This window comes from Neodiprion virginianus, chromosome 3, assembly GCF_021901495.1.
Source record: "Neodiprion virginianus isolate iyNeoVirg1 chromosome 3, iyNeoVirg1.1, whole genome shotgun sequence".
In the NCBI taxonomy this organism is placed as follows: domain Eukaryota; kingdom Metazoa; phylum Arthropoda; class Insecta; order Hymenoptera; family Diprionidae; genus Neodiprion; species Neodiprion virginianus.
Window position 1 is genome coordinate 41,865,682 of NC_060879.1, and position 14,559 is coordinate 41,880,240.

The window sequence follows — 14,559 nt, forward strand, 5'->3', positions numbered from 1 at the left end:
TCGCGGAGTAATTGGCGAATAACTATAATACGAATAATTTTGGTTCCAGCCTTAACTTCTCGAGATGCGATAAAAAATGGAGAAAAGAAAGAAAAATAAAGAAACGTAACACTATATTAATTAGCTCACGATTATTTCGGCCGGACCTTTATCGTAATCACGAGATATGTTTAGTATTATAGCGGTTCCAATAATTGTAGAATGCTTCGTTTGAAAAATACATATATTATAATAATATTACACCTAACATGATCGTACTGCAAAATATAACCTACGGATTAAATATTAAATTAATGAAGGTGCTGGTTAATGTTTGATTAAATACAATTACACGTAAAAGGCCTTAATGAGTAACGATATAAAAACGTGAAATTTTTAAGACTAGGCTCAATATCCGAACAAGATTATCCGGATTATTCGTTTAATTACAGCAGTATTACGGCGCTTTGTATGAAACCATCCCAACAGATGAATTTTTCCGACACTCGGATGACCGGGGTGCTAAGCTGTCGATAATTCATTCATCGCGCTCTTTCTGAGATAATTATTTCCGAAGTAATTCGAGCGCCGGTACTGATACATTACACGATATTATTCGCTTATTGCGTGAAATAGGATTTTACCTAGACGAGACGTGTATTATAATTCATTGAAATTATACCAAAAATTTCATACGTTGCCTGATTAGATTGTTCCTGAATTTTTTTCACTTTTCGTAATCAAATAAAAGTTATCAAGCTGCTGAGAACAAACATTTCATGATATCGCATGCTTCTTGTGAAATTTTTCAAAAAAATTGTGCAACAATACGCCACAGTTGTGAAAATATTCTTCCGCAAACTATTTTTTTCATTTCGATGATTTCTTTCAAGTTCATAATAAATTGTTACCAGTTATGAGAAATCTGTTCGAACTTTGTCAAAGGTTTCCTAATCAACTTTCCAGCATATCGTAATATTATTTTAAAATCGACACGTCAATCGTCGGTAATTCTTTCCACAGAATTCCTTGTACAGACTTATGCAGGTTTTCTCATCTTGGGTACAGTGTAATTTTCGTACAGTATAGTAGTAAACGAGATTTGGTCGATGATTCACTGGTATGAAAATATTATATAAGTATCAAATATCCGTCCTACATAATACAAAAATATCGTAAATTAAGGCTTACGGCACAAACGTTCCACAAGGCACTGACAATTAATGGCACCATAATTCGTTCGCGTGATCATAAATCACGTTACGCTTCTTTCGCTATTTAATTTTTTTATTTTTATTTATTTTTTATTTTTTTTTTTTATTATTTTTTACTCTATTGGCACAGTTGTTTTCACGGTAACAAACTGCCGGCTGTAACGCGCTAAGACAAACACATTCACGGATGAAGTTCGGCTTTGTTTCTATTTTTTTACTTCCATTGCACTTCCATTTCTTATTCCCTTTCAGAAGCCTTTCAGGCGTTTATATCGGCATCAATGACTTCGGTATCCATTATCGGTGTGTCTCTTGTTGTAGTAATTCGGTTGGAAGAATTTCTCCGTTTTATGGGGACATCGTCCCTGCTTTCTCATGTACTCCCCGAAATCGCAGGGCGGCAACGAGCATATGTCGTTTTGAATGCACCTGCAAAACAATTGCGAATTATATCCAATGCGTTTTCAAGTAAAACAATTTTCACCAATTTTTCGCATAATCACAACCAACTAACCATCGATCTTGTACCGAGAAATATTCCTTTCCTCGTCTGATTCGTACGCAGTCCATCCGATTATCCGGACAATTGCATTCGCATTCACCCTCGGGCGTTATCTTCGGTGCAAAATGCGAAGGGCACTTGCATCTGTGAACGAGAAACTTAGTGAACGAACACATTTCACACCCCAGTTTCAATCTTAATTTTATTTGAGAAAAAAAAAAAAAAAAAAATCTGGCGTGTTATTCAAATTGTCAAATATTCATCGACTAGTGCAAGAATGAAAGTAAGAAAAAAAAAAAAAAAAAATAGGTTCGAACGGAAAGAAAATGTTGCACCGGCCTAATATCACGTGGGCGGTGTTTGTTAGTTTTCACCGTCATGTTTATTGGGTTAGGATTAGTTTCGTCGGGTTTTTAGAGGACAGAAGCTGGATGCGGAGGGACGAACGGACGGAGCTATGAAAAAAACTACCAGGTAAAAACTTGAAGAAATTAAATTGTTACGAGGGTTTATCGCACGTAATACAAGTCATAGATCGTGGTTATAGTCCCGTAAATAACGATAAATCATTCATCGCCGTGAAGTACGGGGGGGTGGGGGGGGGGGGGGAGGAATGGGTGCATAAAAAAATGAGAAAAACATTATCGTACGAAACGAGTGTTTACTGTAGGCACGTAAAGATTGTACGATCATCGTAAAGATGCGTAAAAATTATGATATTAATTTATAGATGAAAAAAGAAAACTGCTAAAGCGTAATTGTTAAGGGAATGATAGTATTGTTTGGTGAAAAAATGCTTTTTTATTCTTTTATGGTTATTACAACGTGTTTTTTTTTTTTTTGTTTTTTTGTTATATATATATTGATATATTTTTTATAAATATATATTCACATCGCTAATATATATGATATATATTTGCAATACAATTTGGCACTTACTATCTTGGGATAAGAGTTTAAAATAAGATAAGAATTTTATTTTTTACGACACGGATTGCGATTACGTGGATTCGAAATAACACCAATTTACGTATCCCATGAACGTAATTTATTATCTTATCTGCAAACAAGGAAAGGGAGACTCACGATTTTTTTGACTTTTGTATATTCGAAGGAGGTTTTTGTCCCGTGTCTCTTAATCTCGGATCACTCCTGGATCGGCATTCGCACTCGGTGTGATTTTCGAACTTGAGTTTTTCCACCTGCGTACGTCCTCCTATCACCGAAGCCTGCAACAAATTGGAGAAAAATAAAAAAATTATCAGCTGTACTATCAATAATTTTCTGCAGAAAAAATGGAAAGAAATGGTCTTTCAAGACCGACGCTCGGTGAAATTTTATTTCGTTGGGGGTAACTAGGAATTTCCTGTAAATACAGATAAGATTATGGTAAGAAAATGAAAATGATCAATCTCCGTAAATCAACCGTAAGTATAATTATATCCTGGCTAACCGTAGAATTGTACCACGAGTCAAGTTTGAGCAACTTCTGACTCCCGCGCGTGTGAATAATGATAATATTTGTTGCTTCATCAATCGGGCGATAAGCATCAAACATGCATGCAGCGGCAACTCTGACCTCGCGTGCCAATCCGAAGTCGCAATAAGCCCGGTATAAATTCCGGAATAGCGGATGCAAGTATCCGTAACAGAGCCGATAACGTGCGTTACGCGATAGGTGTTCAATGTTCATACGCGCACGTGAGACGGAGCTTTTTAACAATGGCCTGCAGCGGCGTCTAGCGGAACGAAATGCGGGAATTGCAGCTCGGAGGGACGGCCGTCAATCAAGGCTTCTGTCAGTGTCAATTTTATTTATGGAACCCCCCGGCAAGGTGCGGTCCATCCGACGTTACACGTCACTCGCTCAGCAATGTATGTCTGGTCTCTAATTTCTTTCATACTAATTATACACATGTGTTCATACATGCGAGCGTAATGTACGAAATTTGAATTTACTGCTGTTCTCCCGACGAGAGAACGTCGTTGCGGGCAAACGAAGAAAGCTGCCGGGACGAAGAACAAAAGGAAGAGAAAGACGAAGGGCGAGGCTTTGCATCGTCAGTTCCAAGTTTCGAACGGTTCGTTAGTGTTGATTGTTAATTGAGACGTAGAACGTCGATCAACTTCTCCTCGTCTTAATCAATGCATGACAAAGAGGCTTAAAATTCCGCCCACGTCGAGAAGGGACTCCCTGGTGCAAATTACTCTATGAATTTCTATGAATATTATAGTTTTGTTCTGTTTAATCATGAGAAACTATTCCATTGAATTACGGTGTAGTTTATCCATAGATTTTCCCACTTCTAGATTAAGTGCGAATTTCCGGCTCAGATTTTCGTAGGTCAACGTAATTTTGGTCTGCTTAATCGAAAGAAACTACTCCGTTCAACGACGGTGGTAATTTGTCGCAGAATTTCTTTTTTACTTTCTCCAAAATATATGTGGAACTATTTCTCACGATACCAATTGTAGATCTTCACCGATATTTATACTTTTCTACCAAAATCTTTTTTTTTACGAAACTTGCTTATTTTCGTGAATTTTCGTTATGAAAAAACTAAAGAAAACTACGATTCTTGACGAATTTTTACGATTTCCCATTTTTCCTAATTTCTCATAAAAATCATTTTCACCAGGTCTACGAACTTCGTCGGTATTATGGTCAAGCTTCTTTTGCCCATGTTAATTCGGAGCAGATTCAGCCGAGAAATCTTTCCATCGTTTTACACCTGGAAAGGACAATTTCGTCCCACGTCCAGCAAGCACTCGAAGAAAGCAGGTTCTTCTCAGCTCTTTCCCCGCCGGCCACGTGACCGTCGGATTGCAAAATCCCGGAATTTTGGTCGAACGTAGCAGGTGCCGAAGGGTGCGTAGGCGACTCGGCAATTCCGAGTGGAAAAACAAGACGATACTATCCCGTATTTCGATGCTGTCGTAAAAATGCCATATTTTATAATCGTGTACCAACACGAAGGAACAGAGCGCATATCCGTGCGGAACCGATTTCTGATCATCAATTTATTTTTAATCTCGAATCCGCTTTAATCGCTGTTCCGTTACAATCGCCTTTCGAACTTGTACAAACCAGTGTGCAGGTTCACGTATATTAACATGACCCTTTGACCTCTGCCCACGACGGAGTGAAAGGAGCTCGAAACGGATCGTAATATTTTTCAATCCAGTTGCAGGTCACGCTGAAAATTATTCACTACTTTTGGATCTTCGTAATATTCGTCGACAATCACTACATGTTGTCATTCGATCCCCGCCGTGTCGAAACCCTTCGTTTACATCTATCGAGCGTAATTAAACACGCGAAGAGACACGCGGGTTAACACTTCGTGACTCGTGTCACGTGCTGCAGGGGATCTTTAAAGCTGCGGTGATTCTCGGACAGGTTTCCACTCACTTGCATAATTCTGACAATTTACAACAGTGTTCTTGGCACGCGCGAGCAGCACCGATCAGCCTTCCTGAACAAACGCCTCGATTCCTTCGCTCGAGAATTCCACGATTGAATTTACCCGCCCAGGTACGAGACGTCGCTCGTACGTAATCAAGTCTCATTAGCATTCCCTCGTCTTTGCCTTTCCTCTTCCTTGATGCTAGAAAGATATTCACCGACTCCCAACGTCCCACACCATTCCGAATGAAATCGTCGATCCGACTTGGTCCGAATGTTTACATCGTTTATTTCTGCTTTCCATTCAAGTTGTTGTAAGAATTAGTCATACGATTTTTCGTCTTTTTCTGATAACAGAGTGGCGATAGACCGGAAAAATCAGGAAAAGTCAAGGCAAAGTCAGGCACTTCGTAAATTCCGTTAGGCGTCGACTTTCGTAAATGGTATTGTTCATTTTCGAATTATTTGTGTAAAACGAAGCAATACCACGTGTTTCTTACATCAAATTTATATGATCAAGGTACACAACTTCTGGAGTTTTGGTCATAAAAGCTGCCCAAAATTACTTAATTTTCGTGGGAAAACGTCAGGAAATTCAGAATTTTTTTTATGGGGAGAAGTTGACGAATTTTCTTTGAGCAAAATTGTCGCCACCTTGCGAGAATTCCTTGACATTTTTAGAACAATTTCAAATTTGAACATTACCTTACCTTCTTACCGACGGTTCAGTACCCTGTCTCACAATAAAATTCCATCCAAGACTCGACTCTACCAACAGAAATTTTGATGCCAGTCCAAAGCTCGGCATGGAAAGCACGAACACAGAGCGTGCAGGCTCGGCCCTCTTTCATCTCTCGGTAATTAAAAACCAAGTCGCCCCGTCATCAGTCTGAGGATTCAGCGGCGGTCAGCGGACTCAAGCCGCCGTCGCCTGCCACTCGAAACACTCCCACGCGATGATAGATATACGTATAAAGTAAGTCGGTACCGGGACCAAGTCTAAGCAGCTCGGAGGCTGCGTAACAATGCATATCTGTTGCCCGTCAGCGTTGAATTTCAGTTCCGCATGCCGTACGAAAGAGAATTTTCTCGCAATTAGTGTACCTTTAACCTAGGGAACAAAATTTATTCGAGTTCACGCAACTCGGCAGACGCGTCAAAAGCTTCGGAGTATACTTTGCGACGATAAGACGAGGGCTCGTTTACGATGAGCTCGAGGTAACCGGAGACCCGATATCCAATTGAGCGTGCGTGGATTGTTGTGTCTGGTCTCAGCCGTCTTGATCTAGGTATGGATAATTGCTTCGTAAGGGGCGCCAACAATACCGATGGAATATTGTAGTATAAATCCTCCCGACACGCGAACGCTCCGAAAATATTTGTCCGTCGAGTGTGCGAGGCAGTGCCTACGCAAAAGCTTATTTTTGCAATTGATAGTTTCGAGGAATGATCAGCGCATGGCGTAAGAATTCGCATTCCGAGAAAATGTGAAAACGCCGTATGAAACTGCAATTGGCAAGGCGAACGGCACTTGGCAAAGCGAAGTTAACGAATGCCAACGGTCAAGTTTGGACACCTGCCCACTGGTTGTTCGGTCAGTGTCCGTAATTTTCGTTTTGGTCTTTACGAGGGTATTTAAATGATTTAGAGATTTGTTTGCGCTTGTATTCTTTTCCCCGATAATTTGACGCCTGGTTTGAGTAACGACCTCGCTTGCCCGCAGGTGCAGCAGAGGACCCTAAAAGAGTCGAAATTGGCCGGAAGGTCGATGCAGCGCGTTAATTTAACGATCACTTCGTGTATAGATCGCCTGAGGCGAAACCGCGAAGGCTGAGAGATAGGTGTGCAGGTATAATCTCGCCGCTCGTACGCGTCGCTTAAATCTCGATAATACGAATCAGATAAACGAATATAAAAACCTTGTGCAAACGGAGGCGTCTCGTTATCGGATTACCGGCAGCCGCCTTGGGTTTTGTGTAAGTTTTCCTCAAAGTTAGAGTATGCACAGCGCGATTCGACTCGAGCATGACCAATTAATCGTTTAACCCTTTGAGTCATGCTGGTAAGTATTCTTACCACGGGTTCCAAAAATTCGATGGCGGATCCAATGTCGTAGACGAAAATTTCAAATTCGAAATCCAATCAGCCACCCCAAAAACTCGTGCGTAGAATTTTTTGACCCTATTCGATCAAATTTGCAATCTTCTTCTACCATATTGGATCCGCCATCTTGAATTTTTTAAATTTGATTTCAGATTCGTAATCAGCGACCCTAAGAACCATAGAATACCATGTTGGTCTAAAAGTTGGCTCCGCACAACAATATTTGACTCAAAGGGTCAAGTTTTTCCGTTAAATTTTCGAGGGTTTGCAGGAGAAAAACTGCATTGATGATTGCGGTTTTACTACCGTGCGGAAAAGGCGCCGGGTTACGTTCCGGACGATCGTACTTTTAGACCGCAAGGCTTAGAGAGCGCTACAAGTTAGAGTTAGACTATAAGAACGTATGTAACACGTGTGTGTCTCTCGACGAGGCATGGAATAGAAAGGCGCAGTGCAGGATGAATTATTCGCAAGATCGTATCGCCACGAATCATTTGTATATTTCAACGTGGACCGCTGTATCACGAGCCTCCAATGCACTCCAAGAATCTATAGACGTACAATATATATCAATATGTGTACCGTGCTGTGGAACTCTCGCAATAGAGCTGCCTGCGCTCACGTCTAGGTTTAAATACACCTGGACACATACGTTCGGGTTGTAAATAATTACCTCGATCGCGTAATTTGTTTCGCAACCTCGAGCGGCTGAACATAGTGTCAAGATTTGGTATTTCACACGATGCTTTTGTAATATATTACATAGACGGAGCGCAGTTTCCTTAGTGCAAAGTGTGTTATACATTCATTTAGATAACACCGAGCGATATTAGTTTTACAACAGTTAGACACTGGTCGCACGGATCCGGACAATTAGCGTACAAGTTAGACGATATGTCAATTCCCGGGTTTCAATTGATGCGGATGCCAAATCGAAAGCGATACATTTTTTCTTTCATTATAGGTAGAGAAGAAGTCGCATGCCAAAAAAGTAATTAAAAAAAAAAACTAGAAAAATAATGCATAAATAAAAAACTAATCAGGTTAGTGTTATTGAATCAGCAGAAAACTGACTGTCGACGATTGCCGTAGCGTCTAACTTGTTCGCTAATTGTCCAGATCCACGTGACTAGTGTCTAACTGTTGTAAAACCAATATCGGTCGGGTCTTATCCGAATGAAAATTTCTCAGAAACTCTAACAAAACGAAATCTCGAGATGTGCAAGGCGATTTCTGGGTCAGAGACTACAGCTGCGATCATACGCGTCACAAATCAAGGGGTATCGAATAACCTGCGGCTACATACGAGGGAAGATTCGATGATTGGCCGTCTGTCCACGGATCTATATTATTTGCATGATTACGGAAGCTGGAAGGGGAGGCGGATTCCAGTCATTAGAACCGGCGTGGCGGCTCCTCATTCCGTCTTCGTACTTCCATTCGGTACGACTCAATGCACCTACGGTATAACAGGTATTATAACATAGCGATGTCGGAGTGACAGGGAGCGGAGCTACCGTGAACTAATTGTATGCAAACAGGAAGTGAAATTTTAATAGCCTCTAATTGTCGAATTCATTGCGTATTCTTCGGGCGATTTCCTTTCCTCCTCGTGCCAAACGGAGCGAGAACTTATCGAGGCGTGCCTGCGGCTAGACGTCTTTAAAGACGTGTCGCTGTTACACTGTGTAATTACATTTTCCCGGGTGCCATTGTACGGCCAGATAATACAGGCGATCGGAATGATTGATCACCTCCGATATTCCACCGAGGAAAAAGCTCTGCAAGCAAGCCTCTGATTCTCGGTTAAAAGGCATATTCAAAGAGTCGTTTCAGGGTTTGGTTTAGTTTGAGGGGGAGACACTGCCGTGTTTGGTTGCGGAAAACAAAAAATAAGTTGCATAGTCATTGCTAGCCTCATTTGCAACGATGTTATTCCCCCGGCACTGCAAAAGCGGTTCTCGAAGAATTAATCTAAAAGTCGATGATGCCGAAGCTAAACCTGTTCCGAGGATGAGACAATGTAAAAAACGAAAATGAGTCGGACACGACGAGAAAAACGCGCGGGCTGAAATTCTCTCAATGAAAATGACAATGCTGTACGAATTCTTAAACTCCACGATTATTAATTATCGCATTAATTCGCGAAACTTGTGAGACGAATTCGAGCACTTGGTTAAATTTTTAACGCAAACTCCATTTTATTTATTTTCACCGTCTATATGGTCTCCGATTGAAATATTCCATTCAATCTCGATTGAATATTTCGATTCGTGAATGGTGATTACATATTACGTAGGTACGAGTCCTCAAACTGCAATAAAAATTCATCTTCTTTAATTTTGATAAACGATCGTCGAGAGGCGCAATTTTAAAGGAGCGGCATCGGGCGCGTTCAATAGGTAATAAATATTGGTTAATGCGATCAGATATCGGCGTACAGGTATGGGTATAAGGTATATAAATGCGAACGTAATACCGGTATCAGATCCACCACTAGCATTATCCTTAACTTACGGCGGTTTTCAACCTCGAGATGCAATCCATTGTGCACCGGCATTTTTTCATTCACGAGCATTTTCGATCCATCCTTTATTATACCTACAGACGGAGGTGCAGAAGGACGAAGCAGCAGAAGGAGGAATAAAAAGTTAAAAAATTGATCATTCATTGCAGTCATCCCGACGGTTATTACATACGAAAGTAGCAATTCGTATCGGTAAAACACTACATTATCCGCCCCTTTGTGGGGATGGAAAGTAGAGAGAAAGAGAGAGAGAGAGAGAGAGAAGAAGAAAAAATCAAGTATGGTCGAAGACCGCGGCTGATGGTTTTACAGCGGACGGTATAACTGGTAAGTAACCGAAACCGATAATTTGTAATTAATTGGCGAATAAATCGCGATGGGACACGTCGTGTAAACTAAAAGAAGCACAAAGGCTGAAAAAAGAGAGAAGAGAGAATGAATTTCGTCGCGGACATGCTAATTGCAGGTCTGATCGTTGTCTGTAATTAATCTCGAAGACAGAGGAATTACAGGGTAATTCAAGACGCGGCGCGGGATCTTCAATTTGCAATTGATTATTTATCCTCGAAGTTACAATCCCGAATTGAAATTGATTTGTAAGGTTCTTAAGGTCATGTAGTACTCCTACCTTTACCGGCCGAGCAAACTCACCCCCGTTTCTTCTTATGTTAAAAACTATACATTTTTCAAACGATTTTCGGGATACGAGTAATTTTCCTGAATTCCGCTACAAAGAGCGACGCACCGTTGAAATTTGAATCCTATCCGTTCGTTTGTTTATTTAATACAGGAAGAAAAGGGGTGATTTTGCTAGGTCGGTAAAGGTAGGAGTACCAAATGACCTTAAGGTTCTCGATGGTATTATATTATACAAAAATATCCCACAGAGGGAAAACATCGAATGAAATGTTTCCAACCATTCTCAGTTTCACAGTTTCCCGTATATGCATTGACAATTACAAACTCGTGACCATTTTTCAAGCAACATGAATTAAAGTTAATTTACCGTGTATATAGGCTTATACAAATTAACTAATTAGCATAGCATTAGCGATAAGCAGAGACACCAGCATACGATGATGGATCTGCACTCTACGTAAATTTAATACGACAAGAGATGTAATAATTTCTATATAAAGTCAATAAATACATAGATAAATAAATAATTATGGAAATATAGGCAATCGACTGTCCTGCAAAGTGCAATAATTATATAAGGATGCAGTCGATGACTAACGACCTTTTCGTACGGGTTGCAGATGGATAAGTATTGTATGGTAGCCGTAACGCTGATGATTACGCAAGGCGAAATAGTCGAGGAGGATGCATTCATCCTGCCGCAGGTCTCTAGATGTGCATATAAACAGCTAGCAGCATACTTCGCTCTAAGCTGCGGTAGGTCAATGGCCATGTAGAAGTGCAACTGAAGTCCTGAGACAAAATGTGCACCGTGGTCGTATCATTAAGTCCGTCTTACCGCCTTGTCCCATCAATCTTTCTTCTCACGCGCGGATTACCCCTCAACTTGGATTATACGGTATATACCTGGTGGACGTGTTGGTAGTAGTGTTACAAAAGTGCAGTGTGAAACTTATCCCAGCGTAAGGGGCCATTCAAGTTGAGCTAACAAGTTTTTTTCAAATTTTTGCATCTCACCCCTAGTGATAACGATTGGTATAAACATTCGTTTGTCTTGCCAACTACTGTTTTTTAACGTTAGCTAACACTTTTTTAAAAGTTTATTATCGATTCGTTACCTGGGAATGGCAGAAATTCTATTTATTAAATATTGTTAATTATTGATACACATAATGTGTTCAGTGAAACGTGAATTCATTATTCATTGGATGTAAATACATCATGTATTGTCTTTCTTCTTAAATGCATGCAATAAACTTTATATTTGCCAAGATATTATTATTGAAAAATTCATGCATTATTGACACCTCTTTTTACAGAAATGTTTTCATCATTCTCAAGCAAAAAGAAAATACATTCTTGCCCTAGTGCAATAATATTTTGAAATGCATGTTTTAATGGATAAATTGAATGTTTAGTGTCTCAATCAAATATAGTATTTTATAACTGATATATACGTTAATGTTAGCTTACTACTATTATAGGGTTTTTCGAATTTACATTCTTTCAACAATATTTTTCTCATAGAAAAATGATTTGCACATCCGCATATCATTCATTAGACGGCATTGCTTGTCTTACGTGGCTTCTCATCGGAAGCAAGGATTCAAAAGGGTAAACACAACATCTACACATTATAGTCCTCCTTATACACAGTGATTGAAGAGAAGACTTCTTATTCATTATAGGGTAACATTTGATAACGTTTATACGAATGGCCTACCGCTGTTTCAGCGTAAGCTAATACACGAATGGACCCTAACTTTGTTTGTTTGAGCAGTACATCATCGTAAAAAAGGAATTACTTTCAAGCAATTATCGTAAATTGTTATGGGCGGTTATTTTAATCAATGAAATTCTTCGATAGATTGTATGGAATTTGGAAAAATTATCTTGAGACCTGACAAAGCGAACGATATAATTGGACGTGAGTACTTGCAGCGGCTGCAACTTAAGTGCGACCCATAATTCGTATCGACTATTAGCTTGTGGGTACTAAATGGTTTATTGGTTTAGGGCTTACCACTTGTATCGACCGATCGGTATATAAGAAGGTTTTAAAACCGACGATTCGAACTGGTAGAATATATATTTCGCCTGCCTGTATAAGCAATCAGGTTATACATATATTTCATAATTGATCGATTGTTTCGTCACTTTTCGACCTACGTTCAGTTTATTCTCATCGTTCCTCGAAATCTGAAATATATTGTACACGTATAAACACACAACTTGTTATTTTCTACATAACTTTCGACGCGCGGGTCGTTTCAAGTCTTTTAATTATATGACCGACGGATCACGAGGATAAAAAATGTTAATTAGCGTCAGCGATAATATTATTTTTCCTTATTATGCAGCATGGGCGTCTGACCGCACTGTCGTTAAAAAGCTACCAAACTGAAAATTTTATATATAGAATCACAGTCACGCCCTGAGTTTGGAGTTAGATAGTTATTTCTATCGGTGATTTAGCACTCATGCCTAATTCGCTTGTCACCATCATTTCTATAAACTTATCGCCTGTTACAAGTCTGATAATTTATCAGCTTCAATTTTAAACGTTACAACTGTGCCTGCCTTATATTTAATCGTCTTAAGTTTCTTTTTAAAGAAAATGATTCGATGCGAACTTGAAAAATTTATTTAAATCTTCAGAAGCGGTCAGATTTAGCAGATATTTTGATTCAGAGAGAGCTACCTCCAAAAGAATTGCCCACGTTTCAGTGAATGCTAATTGTCAGGGGACTTGAAAGTCTCGCACGGTTAGTTGTAGTTTACTGTGAATGAATCCGACAAGCTGCCTACTCAGTTTTGTACGCCGAGCGTGGCCGTAGAGTAATCTCCGAGTCCTCGGGAATGGACAGTTGTTGAATTGCCGTTCATTGTGAAGATCGCAGCGCGTATAGGGTTACAGTCATGGTGACTCGCGTTAGCTCAGCATTATACTCAACTCCTAACATCTTATGATACAAGTAGTCAACCGTAGAACAAAAAAAAAAAAACCTCGATCCGTCGTGCTGAATTACGCTTATCAAATTTCCTGCATACTCGGAGCGATACCGTCGCGGTTTTACCGTCAAAGTTACTTTCCCGGTGTTGCGCTCTGGCCCAGCGAATGATTGAACCTCTGAAAGCCAAGAAATGTAGCGAATTCTCAGCTCGGTGAGACAGGCAGCTGTGAAGAATGGAGAATTGCGGCAGTAAACAGTCGGAGAATTCCCGTACGCGTGTGTTTGGAGAAAGGCTGATTAGCCCGCGGAGTCTCACGCGCTGTAACCGGATTTATTTGTATATTGACTCGAAGTTGGATTTCTCTCGGCACATCCTCTTCACATTCTCTCTCTCTCTCTCTCTTTCTTTGCAATCTTTTTTTTTATATACAGAATAGATCATTAGAAACGGATTTTATAGAAGATGCTCGCTTGCTAGCCAGACAGGAAAGGTGATTTACCGCTTCCGATTATCTTGCGGCATGCACAAATACCCCGAGTTCTGAACTGCACTCAAAGTAATGAGAATAATACCAACCAATGAGTAAATATATACTTTCTCGACGAGGCATCGTTGTGCCAAATTGTTCGCGAAAAATCATATCGCTGCAAGTATAATTGATTTACGATCTTCACCTTCTCTTTTGAATTGTATAAATCAAAGTATTGGCTGACAATGAGTCAAAAATCAATACTTTCGATTAATATTATTACGGTATAAATTCGCACATTCAGTGCAATTTATATGAGATGTTAATACATTCGAATACTACGAAAAAACGGTTATATTATCAATATTTCGTTTTAAATATAGTTTCGAAATGGTGTAAAAATCTGGCAGATTTGATCACCTTACCCAGAAAATTATTCTCCAAAAGTTTGATAAAACAGATTTCGATGTTCTGCAGTATACTGCAATTCTGGCCAGCGCCATTTTGAGATCGCGTCCTCTCCTCTTATTTCGGAACGCCTAAATGAGGTGTAAAAAAAATTGCCCCAGGATGCGGCTGACGCGGCGCATCGTATCGCGATGAGCGGAGAGGCCGGAGCACCTCGTTCTCGCCGTGGGGAGAATTCTGACGTGATTTTTGAGGCGTTATGGAAATGGTCCCGGATGCGCGCGCGTTTAGCTTAAAATGCATGAGTCCGCGAGGCGATGCGATCGGGACCCGAGACGTCTGGCGACGGCGTGGGTG

General features: G+C 40.1%; 1 protein-coding gene across 1 annotated transcript in view; it reads right to left on the reverse strand.

Moving 5' to 3' along the window:
• Positions 1-1,197: 1,197 nt before the first annotated feature.
• Positions 1,198-14,559, reverse strand: part of LOC124300387 (uncharacterized protein DDB_G0283697-like) — a 73,819-nt gene continuing 60,457 nt past the window's right edge. Inside the window, exons 4-6 of the mRNA XM_046754450.1 lie at positions 2,782-2,924; positions 1,708-1,839; positions 1,198-1,622 (exon numbers count right to left, since the gene is read on the reverse strand). Coding sequence (XP_046610406.1) covers positions 1,472-1,622; positions 1,708-1,839; positions 2,782-2,924 — 426 coding nt within the window. The 3' untranslated portion in view covers positions 1,198-1,471. The remainder of the gene's footprint in view (positions 1,623-1,707; positions 1,840-2,781; positions 2,925-14,559) is intronic.